Source organism: Anabrus simplex, chromosome 3 (genome assembly GCF_040414725.1).
Source record: "Anabrus simplex isolate iqAnaSimp1 chromosome 3, ASM4041472v1, whole genome shotgun sequence".
Classification (NCBI taxonomy): domain Eukaryota; kingdom Metazoa; phylum Arthropoda; class Insecta; order Orthoptera; family Tettigoniidae; genus Anabrus; species Anabrus simplex.
The window spans coordinates 386,009,989-386,023,598 of NC_090267.1; the positions used below are offsets into that span (position 1 = coordinate 386,009,989).

A 13,610-nucleotide genomic window follows, 5' to 3' on the forward strand; every position below is an offset into this window, starting at 1 on the left:
TTGTTTCTATTTACTTGTGCCTGGATCCTCACTTACATCTTTTCTATCTGACCTCTCTTGATCAACTCTTGTTCTCTGCTGACCCCATTGCCCAGATTGTCTTTCATTTTCGTTATCTTCGTTCTTCTTTTGCCTATACCCTCATTTTTCGAAGGATCGAAACTCTTCCATTTTATCCTCTGATTAGTGTTAAGGGAGGGTGGTTGCCTAGTTGTATTTTTGCTTGAAATAATGATCACCACCATCACCAGCAGAATTTTAGAATATTCTATGGAAGGAAATAAAATATTATTTAAATCTTATGTTAAAGGTACTATTCACTATCCATATCAAAATACTAAACCAAAGCCAGTTCACTGATATACCCCTGTGGTTGGGGGTGGTGGAATACATCCAGGGTATCCCCTGCCTGTCGCATGAGGGGGACCAGGTGCTCTGAACTTGAGAGCGTGGGTTTGTGACCATGGTTCTCCTAGCTGAGTCTGACAAAGCTTCCACCTAGTCTTATCACTTTCATATTTCCTATCTGACCTCCCTTGGTCAACTTTTGATCTTTTCTTACCTCTATGACATTGGGTTTGAGGGGTTTAGAGAGTCTTTTTTTTTTTATGTCCTTCATGATTCTCCCCACTGTGGGTGGGGGCAGTAGAATAACATTCACAGTATCCTCTGCCCACCCAAAGGGGCAGGACTCTCAATTGGGAGTGTGGGTGGCAACCATGGCACCCTAGCTGAGCCTGGAATTGTTTCCACTTACTTATGCCAGTTGCTTCACCTTAATCTTTAGTATCCAACCTTCCTTGGTCAACTCGCACTCTCTTCGGACCCCCAAGTTATTAGGTTTAGGAGGGTGAGAGAGTCTCATTTTCACGACCTTTGTGACCCTTCCCTTTCTTTTAATGATACCTGAATTTTTTGAAGGTTTGAAACTCTTCCTCTTTCCTCTCTGATTAGTGTTAATATAGGATGATCGCACAGTTGTACTTCCTCTTAACACAATAATCACCTCCACTGCCTTTGTGACCCTTCCTTTCCTTTTGCTGATAACTTCATTCTTTGAATGGTTGGAGATCTTCCATTTTTTCCTCTGATTAGTGCTAAGAGTTTGTCCAGATCCGTCTCTCATGAGATACACTGTACCTCCTGGTGTGGGCTAGACCAAGTTTGTTACTTTTATTTTTCTGCCACAGTACTCTCCTTGGTTTTGATGATATAAAAATGACTGAGGTATCAGCAATGCTAGTAATGCCATTCCTTATGCAGCCAGTCCCTGTTATGAATGGTGTAAAAGTGCTATTCATTGGATCAAGTTGGTGTGGGCTTGGCAGACTGATCGGTAACAGTACTTTTTGTCCTGGTGAGGAAAGCAGCAGGAAACTACCTCACTCCTCATTTCCCTAGTGTGCCTCTTCAGTGACACCTCGGCTACTTATGACAGCTGATGGTGGATCTTGTTGAGGTTCCAACCAGTCTTGAGCTGAAGACTCAACAATCAAATAGTGTTACGAGAGCGTGGTTGACTTATTTCTGTTTTTGTTTTACCAAGCAAATGCTAGGCTCTACCTTAATTAAGGCCATGGTCGCTGGTCGCTTCCTTCCCACTCCTAGCCCTTTCCTATCCCATCATTGCCATAATACCTATCTGTGTCGGTGAGACGTAAAGCAACTTGTAAAAAATTACTTGTTTTAGTTTCTCCTAAATCAATAATAAGAACCACCACCATTCACTGGGAACTAAGGCCAAGGTTGTAGGCAGATATGGTTAATTTTTGGCAAGTGAAATGTACATCCAAAGGTCATGACATTGGAAATAAAATATACACTAATATCCCTGATATAAGATGCAGAGGTTAAAAATGACGGTTAACTTCCTTAACCTTTTCTACCTGACTTTTGCCAATTATCAAGATTTCTCTATTCCAACATTTAAAATTGAACCTAATTTCTATGGTCCACTGTGCTGTGACCTATCAATATTTCTGTTACATATCTACAATCTTCTGGTGAAGTGTAGTTTACAAACTCTGTCAACTGAAATTTCTAATATATTATAATTTGCAAAGAATAACATATCAGTTGTAGCTTATTCATTTGATAAGGTTATGAGCAGTTGATCAAATGTCTTCAGCCAATCCTTGTTCCTAGGTTCATAATACTCACATAGGGTTCGCCTTCCTTGTGTATGATTTCCTCGTGCTCCAGCAGTAACTCCACGGCCTCTATAAATTCAGCATTGATGGCATGCAGCAGCGCATCCTTGGTTTCCACCCCCATTACCACCAGCAGTTCTACCATCTCTAGGTTCTCGCTGTCTATGGCCAAGTTAAGTGCGCCCCTCCCCAAAGAGTCCAAACAGTTCATGTTGATGTTGCGCCGGCGGTGGGCCAACTGCAGCATTCTGGAACAGACAATAATAATATCTACTGTAATATACACGGTACTAGTCGACACATCCGTTGAGAAAGTCAGTGATTGGTAACATGTCACTGGACATGCCATTGTGCTAGCAACTGTCCAGGCTGGTGAAATCAAACATGTTTGAATCAACTGGCCACTGGCGTTCCTTCTCCAGTGATCCAAAGACAATGCCAGCAACTGGCATCTTGTGAAAACCTATTTTTCGTGAAATCTTCCAACTCATCGTAGATGGCAACAACACACTTCACTATTTAAAGTTAAAAACTTCATGATCGTTCCGTATTGAATAGCGAAATAAGAAGATGTACAATATTAGAAGGATCCACCTTTCAATACTTCGTTGTAAGTTGAACTAAAAAGAAGTCACAACTTGTTTATTGGGACTGGTTTTGACACATTACAAGTGTCATCATCAGCCAAATAGTAAAGTAGGGCAAGATATAAAGATCTTAAAACAACTAATACATTGAACACAGGCAAAAAATTAACATTGATTCATTTCGTAGCAATTCAGTTAATGTCCAAAACACAATGATCGCAGTCAAGAGAGTAAACAGAACATCATTGTCTTGCGCCGAAAACAAATATAGTTGAAGTTCACAAGCAGGTCAAGTATGCACTTATGTAGAGTCGTTGCTAGGCAGGTCTTGTAGGCATTTGTTTCTCAGGCCGAAGAGTAAAAGGTGACGTAATTGAAGTCTTAGGAAAACAGTGTAGGATTTAATTTCGTCAAATTCAAAGTAGATATATAAGTTTGAGAATAATTTAAAACATTAAAAAGAATAAAGTCAAATAAAAATATATTAAAAATAGGAAGAAATAATAAAAGAAAATTGCAATGTGAGGTTCAACTCGAAACAACTTGCCGTAGTAATTGATAGATGAATGGGAGATGATAAATAGAGAAAAGATTGGGGAACGTTTATTAGAGGGTGGTGGTGGTGGTGGAGGTGATTATTGCTATTAGAGGAAGTACAAATGGGTAAATATCTTCTATATAACACTAAACTGAGGAAACAAGAGGAAGAGGTCCAACACTTCGAAAAATGAAGATATCGGTAAAGGGAGACAAGGGCCACGAAGAGCGTGAAAATGAAAGACTCCCTAGCCCTCGCAAACCTAATAGCGTTGGGGTCGGAAAAGAACAAGAGTTGACCAAGGGGGGTCGGACAGGATAGATGAAAGTGAGGAGCCTGGCACAAGTAAGTGGAAGCAATGCCAGGACTCAGCTAAGGGCCCCGTGGTCACCAACCCACGCTCTGAAGTTCAGAGCCCCTGGGGGGGTTCGAGAGTGGGAAGGAAGGGAAAAATGGAAGGGATCCGATATTTCGAAAAATGAAGATATCGGCCAAAGGAAGACAAGGGCCACTAAGGGCGTGAAAATGAAAGACTCCCTAGCCCTCGGAAACCTAATAGCATCGGGGTCGGAAAAGAACTAGAGTTGACCAAGGGAGGTCGGACAGGTTAGATGAAAGTAAGTGGAAGCAATGCCAGGACTCAGCTAAGGGCCCCGTGGTTGCCAACCCACGCTCCGAAGGGGCTCTGAACTTCGGAGCGTGGGTTGGTAACCACGGGCCCCTTAGCTGAGTCCTGGCATTGCTTCCACTTACTTGTGCCAGGCTCCTCACTTTCATCTATCCTGTCCGACCTCCCTTGGTCAACTCTTGTTCTTTTCCGACCCCGACGCTATTAGGTTTGCGAGGGCTAGGGAGTCTTTCATTTTCACGCCCTTCGTGGCCCTTGTCTCCCGTTACCGATATCTTCATTTTTCGAAGTGTTGGACCTCTTCCTCTTGTTTCCTCAGTTTAGTGTTATGTAGAAGATATTTACCCATTTGTACTTCCTCTAATAGCAATAATCACCTCCACCACCCTCTAATAAACGTTCCCCAACCTTTTCTCTATTTATCATCTCCCATTCATCTATCAATTACTACGGCAAGTTGTTTCGAGTTGAACCTCACATTGCAATTTTCTTTTATTATTTCTTCCTATTTTTAATATATTTTTATTTGGCTTTATTCTTTTTAATGTTTTAAATTATTCTCAAACTTATATATCTATTTTGAATTTGACGAAATTAAATCCTACACTGTTTTCCTAAGACTTCAATTACGTCACCTTTTACTCTTCGGCCTGAGAAACAAATGCCTACAAGACCTGTCTAGCAACGACTCTCCATAAGTGCATACTTCACCTGCTTGTGAACTTCAACTATATTTGTTTTCGGCGCAAGACAATGATGTTCTGTTTACTCTCTTGACTGCGATCATTGTGTTTTGGACATTAACTGAATTGCTACGATATGAATCAATGTTAATTTTTTGCCTGTGTTCAATGTATTAGTTGTTTTATGATCTTTATATCTTGCCCTACTTTACTATTTGGCTGATGATGACACTTGTAATGTGTCGAAACCGGTCCCAATAAACAAGTTGTGACTTCTTTTTAGTTCAACTTACAATGAAGTATTGAAAGGTGGATCCTTCTAATATTGTACATCTTCTTACACTTCACTATTGTCGGCAGTGCATCATGCATCACAGTATCAGAATATAGTGCTTATTTTTGAAATGGCTCTTGCAGTTTATTTGACCAGTTAGGTTGTGTATTTGGTTGGGAGGTTACCTCCTTTGGTCAAGGTCAGAGCTACACATGTTTTGTGCTCCATGAGTGATAGTTTGTGGTTAGTTATAATATGATGTTAATTTGATTGTATGGACATACAGAATGAATTACTCATTGAGATTAAAGATGTACACTGTAGTGCTAAAAGCCAGGCAAATAGGTTATCGAAAGAAAAACTCTATGCTGACAAAAAAAAAAAAAAAAAAAAAGTGCTTACCTTCGGACATTGGCTAAGTCTCCACGCTCCACAGCCAGAAGATATTTCTTCTCTTCCAGGGTGAGTGGCTTGGGTAGATCTGGCATTTGTATCCTCCCCAGCATGATGCCTGGAGCCTCAATCTCCAGACCCACCTACAAAATAAAGGTTTTATTTTGAGAAGGGATTTCGAGGACAATAAACTCCATAACAATTTGAACATTAAACTTCCATCTTGCACGAAGGAGATATACCAAAGGAATGGAGAGTTGCTATAGTAGCCCTTGTGTATAAAGGTAAGGTGATAAACATAAAGCCGAACATGACAGGCCAGTCAGTTTGACATGTGTTGCATGTAAGCTTCCATCTTTCCATTTTCCCTTAAAATTCATATGACCGGGCGAGTTAGCCGTGCGCGTAGAGGCGTGCGGCTGTGAGCTTGCATCCGGGAGATAGTAGGTTCGAATCCCACTATCGGCAGCCCTGAAAATGGTTTTCCGTGGTTTCCCATTTTCACACCAGGCAAATGCTGGGGCTGTACCTTAATTAAGGCCAAGAACTATTATGAACAGTCAAGGAGAGTATTACCATGTTAGTAACAAAATATGGTGAACCAATGTAGTTATTTTAAAAGTGTTCCACTGAAACTATGACACATGATAGTTGTCATTTACATTGGTGACACTTCCGACAAAAAAGAATGAATAACACTACGTGTACATTGTTAAAGTAGAACTATTCAGCAGTGCCATATGGCTGATAAAACAGTCATGAGAGAGATTTTAAAAGTAATTATGATCGATAGAAAACCATAAATAAAAGTGTAAACATTTTGTGAGATGGGTTTAAAGCAATTGTGAGAATGTGACAAGTGGTATATACCTTTAAAGGTAGTAAGGAATGGTAAAGACCACTATATTATAACAGAGAAGTACAGAGACTAAAAAAAGGAGGTGCAAGCTGGAAATAAAGTGAATTAAAGATGTTTGTGGAAGTAAGAATAAACTGAAGGAACTTACTAGGAAATTGAATCTAGCAAATAAGTCAGTTATGGATAACATGGTGGCAGTCATACAAATTTTAATGAAAAATGGAAGGGTATGTATAGGTACTTTAAGGCAGAAACAGGTTCCAAGAAGGACATTCCTGGAATCATTAATGAACACGAGGAGTGTGTATGTGAGGGTCTACAGAAGGCAGAAGCATTCAGTCAGTAGTATGTAAAGATTGTTGGTTACAAGGATAATGTCCAGATAGAGGAAGTGACTAACACTGATAAAGTATTCAAATTTACCTGCAATAACAAAGACATTTACAATAAGATATAAAAGTTGAAGCAGCTGGAATTGATAAGATTTTTTTGGGGATATACTAAAAACAGTGGTTTGGGATTTAGTGCCATATTTGAAGTATTTGGATTACTGTTTGCACGAAGGAGATATACCAAAGGAATGGAGAGTTGCTATAGTAGCCCTTGTGTATAAAGGTAAGGTGATAAACATAAAGCCGAACATGACAGGCCAGTCAGTTTGACATGTGTTGCATGTAAGCTTCCATCTTTCCATTTTCCCTTAAAATTCATATGACCGGGCGAGTTAGCCGTGCGCGTAGAGGCGTGCGGCTGTGAGCTTGCATCCGGGAGATAGTAGGTTCGAATCCCACTATCGGCAGCCCTGAAAATGGTTTTCCGTGGTTTCCCATTTTCACACCAGGCAAATGCTGGGGCTGTACCTTAATTAAGGCCAAGGCCGCTTCCTTCCAACTTCTAGGCCTTTCCTATCCCATCGTCGCCATAAGACCTATCTGTGTCGGTGCGACGTAAAGCCCCTAGCAAAAAAAAATTCATATGACTGCCAATTATGTTTGCCATCATGTTATTCTTAGCTGACATTTATATGTTGTTCCTAATTTCACTTTCCTAGTTAAGTTCCTTCAGTTTCACCTTACTTCCAAAACCATTCCTAGCTCTGTTTCTTTCCAGCCTGCACCTCTTTCTTAATCACTTTATTTCTTTGTTATAATAGAGAGTGTTTTTACCATTCCTTACCACCTTTAATGCCACATACCTGTTTGCACACTCCTCAACAATATTGCTTTAAACCCAACCCATTGGCTGTTTTTACTTTTGTTTAATATTTTCCATTGATCATAATTACTTTTTAAGAACTCCCCCATTCCTCCCTTAGCAACCATGTGGTATTGCCTAACAGTATTACTTTTACCACCTTATTTTCTATCTCATTTATTTTTAACCATGACTAACAAAGCTTCGTGATCACTTGTACCATCTATCACTTCAGTTTCTCTATAGAGCTCATCTGGTTTTATTAGAACCATATTTAGAATATTTTCCTCTCTAGATGGTTCCATCACTTTCTGTTTCAGCTGTCTTTTGCAGATTAACTTATTCTCCATGAGTTGGTTATGCTTTCTGTCATTCACATTACCCTCCCAGATAACATTTGGTAAATTGATGATCTAAATAAGAAACAATGTTAGGTTCCATGGTCCGCCCAATCAATACACCTCACTTTACAAGTGAAAACTATTTAATACAAAAACATATTAAACATACTCTGGAACATGTTTTGTCTCATTTGAGACTTCATCAGTCATAATGCCTCGTAGTAGATTACAAAGTTCATTGTTGCTGTCTAGTAATTGAAAAAGGTGGAAAAACCCATGTCTTTTAAGAACTATTTGAGAATGCATTAAAGATTAAATGTACCCATTATTTGCACAAGATTGTCCTCACTTCTTACAAAAAATGTTTATCTTCAGTTTTAAAATTTGAAACATTTCTTGAAACATGACATGCTAGCCATAATGTCTCGTAACAGAATACAAAGCTCATTGTTGCTGTCTAGTAATTTAAATACAGATGGACCCATGTCCTTAATGAACTGTTGAGAATAACTAAACACAGAATATATACACACTATTTACAATAAAATACTTCAACACTTCTTGCAAAAATCTTTCTTCAATGTTGAATTTTGAATGACCCTTCTTGATAATATTACATGCAGTGTTGGTAGCTGGTATTTTCAGTGTGCTGACTGAGGCAGATTGAAATTGTCGGCCTCGGAATAGGAATGGGACCAATCCACATCAGAATATTTAAAAATTTTGACTCATATGTAAATTTCTTTCAAAAAATAAGCTATATCTGGTCGAAGGAATCTGAAGCTTCTGAGATAGCCTGTCTTATGGCAAAGATCAGGGCTGCATGACCGACTTAATTCTTATGAATATTCCTTTTTTTCTTTTAAAGACAAGGTCATCAAATTTGGTGAAACTCCCTATAGTTGCTTCACAACTCAGCCTCGCTCTGACTTGCTTCTTGCCACGCTACTGAAGCTCAGTTGTGAACCAGCTATAGGGAATTTAATCAAATTTGATGGTAAGTTTTCTTGTCAATCAGTCATGACGGAAACTCATTTCTTACATTTCCGACAGTTTTAAACCCATTGATTTTTACATCTCTTTCCTTCCAGACATTGTCTAAAAAAAAAAAAAAAAGAATATTCATAAGAATTAAGCCATCAATATGGTGGTCATGCAGCGCTGATCTTTGCCATATGACAGGCTATCTCAGAAGCTTCAGATTCCTTCTACCAGATATAGCTTATTTTTTGAAAGAAATTTCCATACGAGTCAAAGTTTTTAAAAATTCGATGTGGATTATTCCCATTCCTATTCCGAGGCCAGAATTTCAATCTCCCTCAGTCAGCACTATGAAACTACCAGCTACCAAGACTGCATGTAATATTATCAAGAAGGTCATTCAAAATTTAACATTGAAGAAAGATTTTGTGCAAGAAGTGTTGAACTATTTTATTGTAAATAATGTGTAGTTATTTTCAACAGTTTATAAAGGACATGGGTCTATCCATTTTTAAATTACCAGACAGCAACAATGAGATTTGTATTCTGTTACGAGACGTTATGGCTAGCATGTCATATTTCAAGAAATAATTCAAATTTTAACATTGGAGATAACATTTTTTTGCAAGAAGTGAGGAAAATCTCGTTTACTGTGTAGAGATGAGAAGAATGCAAGAATGAGGAATGTGGCCTGCAAGCACGAACTTCCAGTTCTGCCCAGACAGATCGGCTCTTATTTGCTCGTATCTGTTACACGAAAACATTGACTCACACTTTGCACTTTGCTGGATTACAACTGACAAGAGCGAAGAGCTGCCAGTAGAAGATAAAATAAAGTCGCCGGGGTAGTAGCGGAGTTGCTATGGTAACCATTGCGTCACTGGCTCTCCTGGTGAAAAACCCTCCGCCCCGTGCCTCACTGGGCATGTGCATTCTTCTGATCTCCCAACAGTAAATAATGTGTATATTTTATTTGTAATAATATATTCTCAAATAGCACTTAAAAGACATGGGTTCTTCCATTTTTTTCACTTACTAGACAGCAACAATGAGCTTTGTAATCTACTACGAGATGTTATAGCTGATGAAGTCCCGAATGAGATGAAAAATGTTCCAGGGTATGTTTAATGAAAATCCACAGCCTATTTGCAGTCATTTGACCGGGTCAGGAATGGAATGAATGCAGCCCCCATCTAGCGGCGAGGATAGGAATTGTGCCGGCTGCCGATGCCTGTCACGCTCCTCAGGGACAATGACAGATGAAATGAAATGATATTGGAGAGAGTTGCTGGAATGAAATACAACAGGGAAAACTGGAGTACCCGGAGAAAAACCTGTCCCACCTCCGCTTTGTCCAGCACAAATCTCACATGGAGTGACTGGGATTTGAACCACGGAACCCAGCGGTGAGAGGCCGGCGTGCTGCCGCCTGAGCCACGGAGGCTTCTATGTTTAATATGTTTTTATATTAAATAGTTTTCACTTGCAAAGTGAGGTGTATTGATTGGGTGCACCATTGAACCTAACATTGTTTCTTATTTTAGACTGTATCAATATGGATCTGTATAATAGAGTTCGTAAATTGTACTAAATCAAGATCACCTGCTACAATAATGTTCCTTTCTGTGTCATTCTCCACATAGCTGATTATCTTATCAAATAATTCCACATCAGCATCCGTATAACCCTTTCCATGTCTGTTCATCCTAAAACCATCAAGTTGCCTATTATTTTTAGATACTAGCCTTTCACATAGAATTTGATATTTTTCATCCTTAACTTTTTTTGTAGGTTATAAATTCTTCTTTCACCAGTATGAATAATCCTTCTCCTACCGTTCATTTCCTGTCTCTCAGTGGCGGTGATAAGGACCCCGCAGACCCATAGCTCGTGAGGGGCCCATGATTGTTTCTCATTTCAGCAGCTGAAGAGTGATTTTCCATACTGATAAAGCTACAGAACAAAACACAGTATTATTTGTATTAATGAGGGTTATTCCAAACTTAGGCCATCGTAGTGCAGAGTTTCCTTTATCAATAGAAGTACGGTAGTTATTTCTGAAGGAATGTGGGTTTTCCAGCCTGATACAATAATAACCATCCCTTGCTGCCACTTACAACAATCAACACGGCTTTTGAAGTAATCAGCCAGTTCTGAGAACCCAGTAGTCAGCGATGATGGGATAACAAAGATGAACTCGGCTGTCAGTGTAGCTAAGTAGGCCTGCGATGGATGGTTGAGTTGTAAATAGTAGTAAATTCTTTGGTCCTAAGAACGAGATTATTTCTTAGTATGGTGACGGTCAGCGTGTTTTGATTACTATAATTGGAATATGTATTTCTTGTATGTGTTATGTGTATGCATATATTCCTACCACATAAGTGTATTATTTTAATTCCGGCTCCATGGCTAAATGGTTAGCGTGCTGGCCTTTGGTCACAGGGGTCCCGGGTTCGATTCCCGGCAGGGTCGGGAATTTTAACCTTAATTGGTTAATTTCGCTGGCACGGGGGCTGGGTGTATGTGTCGTCTTCATCATCATTTCATCCTCATCACGACGCGCAGGTCACCTACGGGTGTCAAATCAAAAGACCTGCATCTGGCGAGCCGAACATGTCCTCGGACACTCCCGGCACTAAAAGCCATACACCATTTCATTTTTTCCTTTGGATTTGCAAACTAAATTGTGTAATTAACTTCTTCTTCTTCTTCTTATTATTATTATTATTATCGTCGTTGCTGTTCATTGTAATAAAATACAACCTTGTACTACAAAATAAACTCGTAAGTTTCCTTATCAACGAAACAAGCGGCCCATTTTCAATTATTGCGCGCTAGGGGGGAGAGGGGGCGCGAGTTTCTTAGTGCCGCTACTGCTGTCTCTATATTAAAAGGAGCAGAGATTCCAGGAGAAAATTTCTGTATCCATAATATCACTTCTCAGCCATGATTCAACACTTATTACAATATCTTATATACCGTATATATTGAAACAGAACAACAGCTTTGTGGAGAGCATGGATTAACGCCAAGGCGTGTACGGTTCATGCTTTAGAGTGTACGAGAGAAGGGTAGTGAAATGAGTTCATATTTAAAGTGGAACTTGCAGTTTATTCAAAAAAATGCATAGAAATTATATCACCTTTTACAGACGAATGATTTGAATGGCCTCAAAGATGTAGAGAAGTCGTCGTCCTGCGGCGTCGGCGTCGTCCCACGGTGGTTGTCAGATGTTGAAGGAGACTCGAACCTGGGCGGTTGTCTGATGATAGTGCAGCATGGAATACTTGTTTAGCTTTGTATTCCACTCAGTTCCATGAAGGGAGTAGAGAAATGTAAAACTTTCGCACAGAATGTCAATAGAATCTGATACGACACTTCTCTACCGCACTGCACTGCAAATGGTGGCGAGACACTGTTTACTGGCCGAACAAGTTCCACTGTAAATGGTGTTGAACGCACATTACTTTTGGAAAAAGAGATGAATCCAAAATCACAGTTCTGTGAAAATAATTAATATTGTTCGTGCAATAGTCGCTGTCGATCTCAAAGTTATAGGCAATGAAAATAATCTGGAACTTTCTGAGATACAATTGTTTACCACTTCACTTAATCTCAGTGCGAAAAGAAAATAACTTAAGTCCTACGGACACAGTCTTTGTACTGTTTGTAATGAGCACATGCAATGTTCTAGCACACGCACACGTAGAAAGAAATTAAAGTTTCTGCGAAGACAGAAAATAAACAGTTTACGACACGGTCTCGTGAACAAGAACCAAGGTCTATTACGACACAGTCTTAACAAAAAGTCACGTAGTTTCTCAGAGATAAATTTTCAACTGATTCACAGTTTTACACATAATTTAATACACTTTTCGGCGATACAGTCTTTTATGAAATAAATAAAGGTACCGTATTTCACGAAGCGAATCAGCACAGTCTTTGAAAGGAAATATCGGCACAGTCTTATGAAAGAAAATGTTAGCACCGTTCTGCGAAGTGAATTAACACAGTCTTTTGAAAATGAAGGCTGGCACAGTCTTATGAAAAGAAAATGTCGACACTGTTTTTATCACGGAGCGAATTGACACAGTCTTTAAAAGAAAGGTTGGCACTGTCCTTTATGAAACAAATTGACACCGTCCATGAAAAGAATTGTACTTTCACTAGGGCACAATTTCACGAAATAACCTAACACAGTCTCTTGGAGAGGAAACAAATAAAACACAGTCTTTATGCCCTAAGTCCTTTAAGCATAGTTTCAAAATATCTAGTGATTACTGTACAGTCTCTTCAATACAAACATTCACAAAACGAAATAATGTTACTCGGCTTGACAGACCGATATCATAATGTGCCATTTCACCGTTCTATAGTTGCAGTATTAGGAACAAAAATGGCGTTCCAACCATTAAAAGATCAATATGAAAGCAATTAACGTCAGTACGAGCCGAAAAGGTAATACTTTAAACCGGCAGTCACCAAAAGAACCATTTTTAGAAGGCTGTGAGAAAAGAATGACAGAAGTGGATTATTTAAACTGATTATTAAAAAAAGAGACTTCCATTAGAACACTAAACTCAATCCAGCACTGCAGCAAAAAGGACGGAATCGAGTAAAGAATCAAGCCGGTTATCTGATTTTGTAATCAATTATTGGAGGAAATTTAAATCCGCGACAGCCCGCTCGACGTCAACTGTATAGATTGACATATATACGCGAAATATAAGACCAGCGATAAGGAAACGTCAAGTCTTATTCAGCTACTACGTCACAGTTGGACTTTGGAAGCGTTATATTTTGTCCGATACTGCACATCGAAAGGAGCAGAATTCAATCAGCTGTAAAGTGCAATTCCTAAAAAAAATACGGAAGATTACTTTCGTCCAACAAGCAAGAGAATTGACAAATAATAGCACATTTAGAGCTGTTATAGCTAAATTAGACGGCCCAGAGCACATATATTCCTATATCATTGGCAG

At 39.2% G+C, this 13,610-nt stretch overlaps 1 protein-coding gene across 1 annotated transcript in view; it reads right to left on the minus strand.

The window, feature by feature from the left end:
• The window catches only part of LOC136866414 (transient-receptor-potential-like protein), a 208,634-nt gene that overhangs the window by 154,928 nt on the left and 40,096 nt on the right, over window positions 1–13,610 (minus strand). Inside the window, exons 3-4 of the mRNA XM_067143337.2 lie at window positions 5,263–5,396; window positions 2,161–2,398 (exon numbers count right to left, since the gene is read on the minus strand). Coding sequence (XP_066999438.2) covers window positions 2,161–2,398; window positions 5,263–5,396 — 372 coding nt within the window. The remainder of the gene's footprint in view (window positions 1–2,160; window positions 2,399–5,262; window positions 5,397–13,610) is intronic.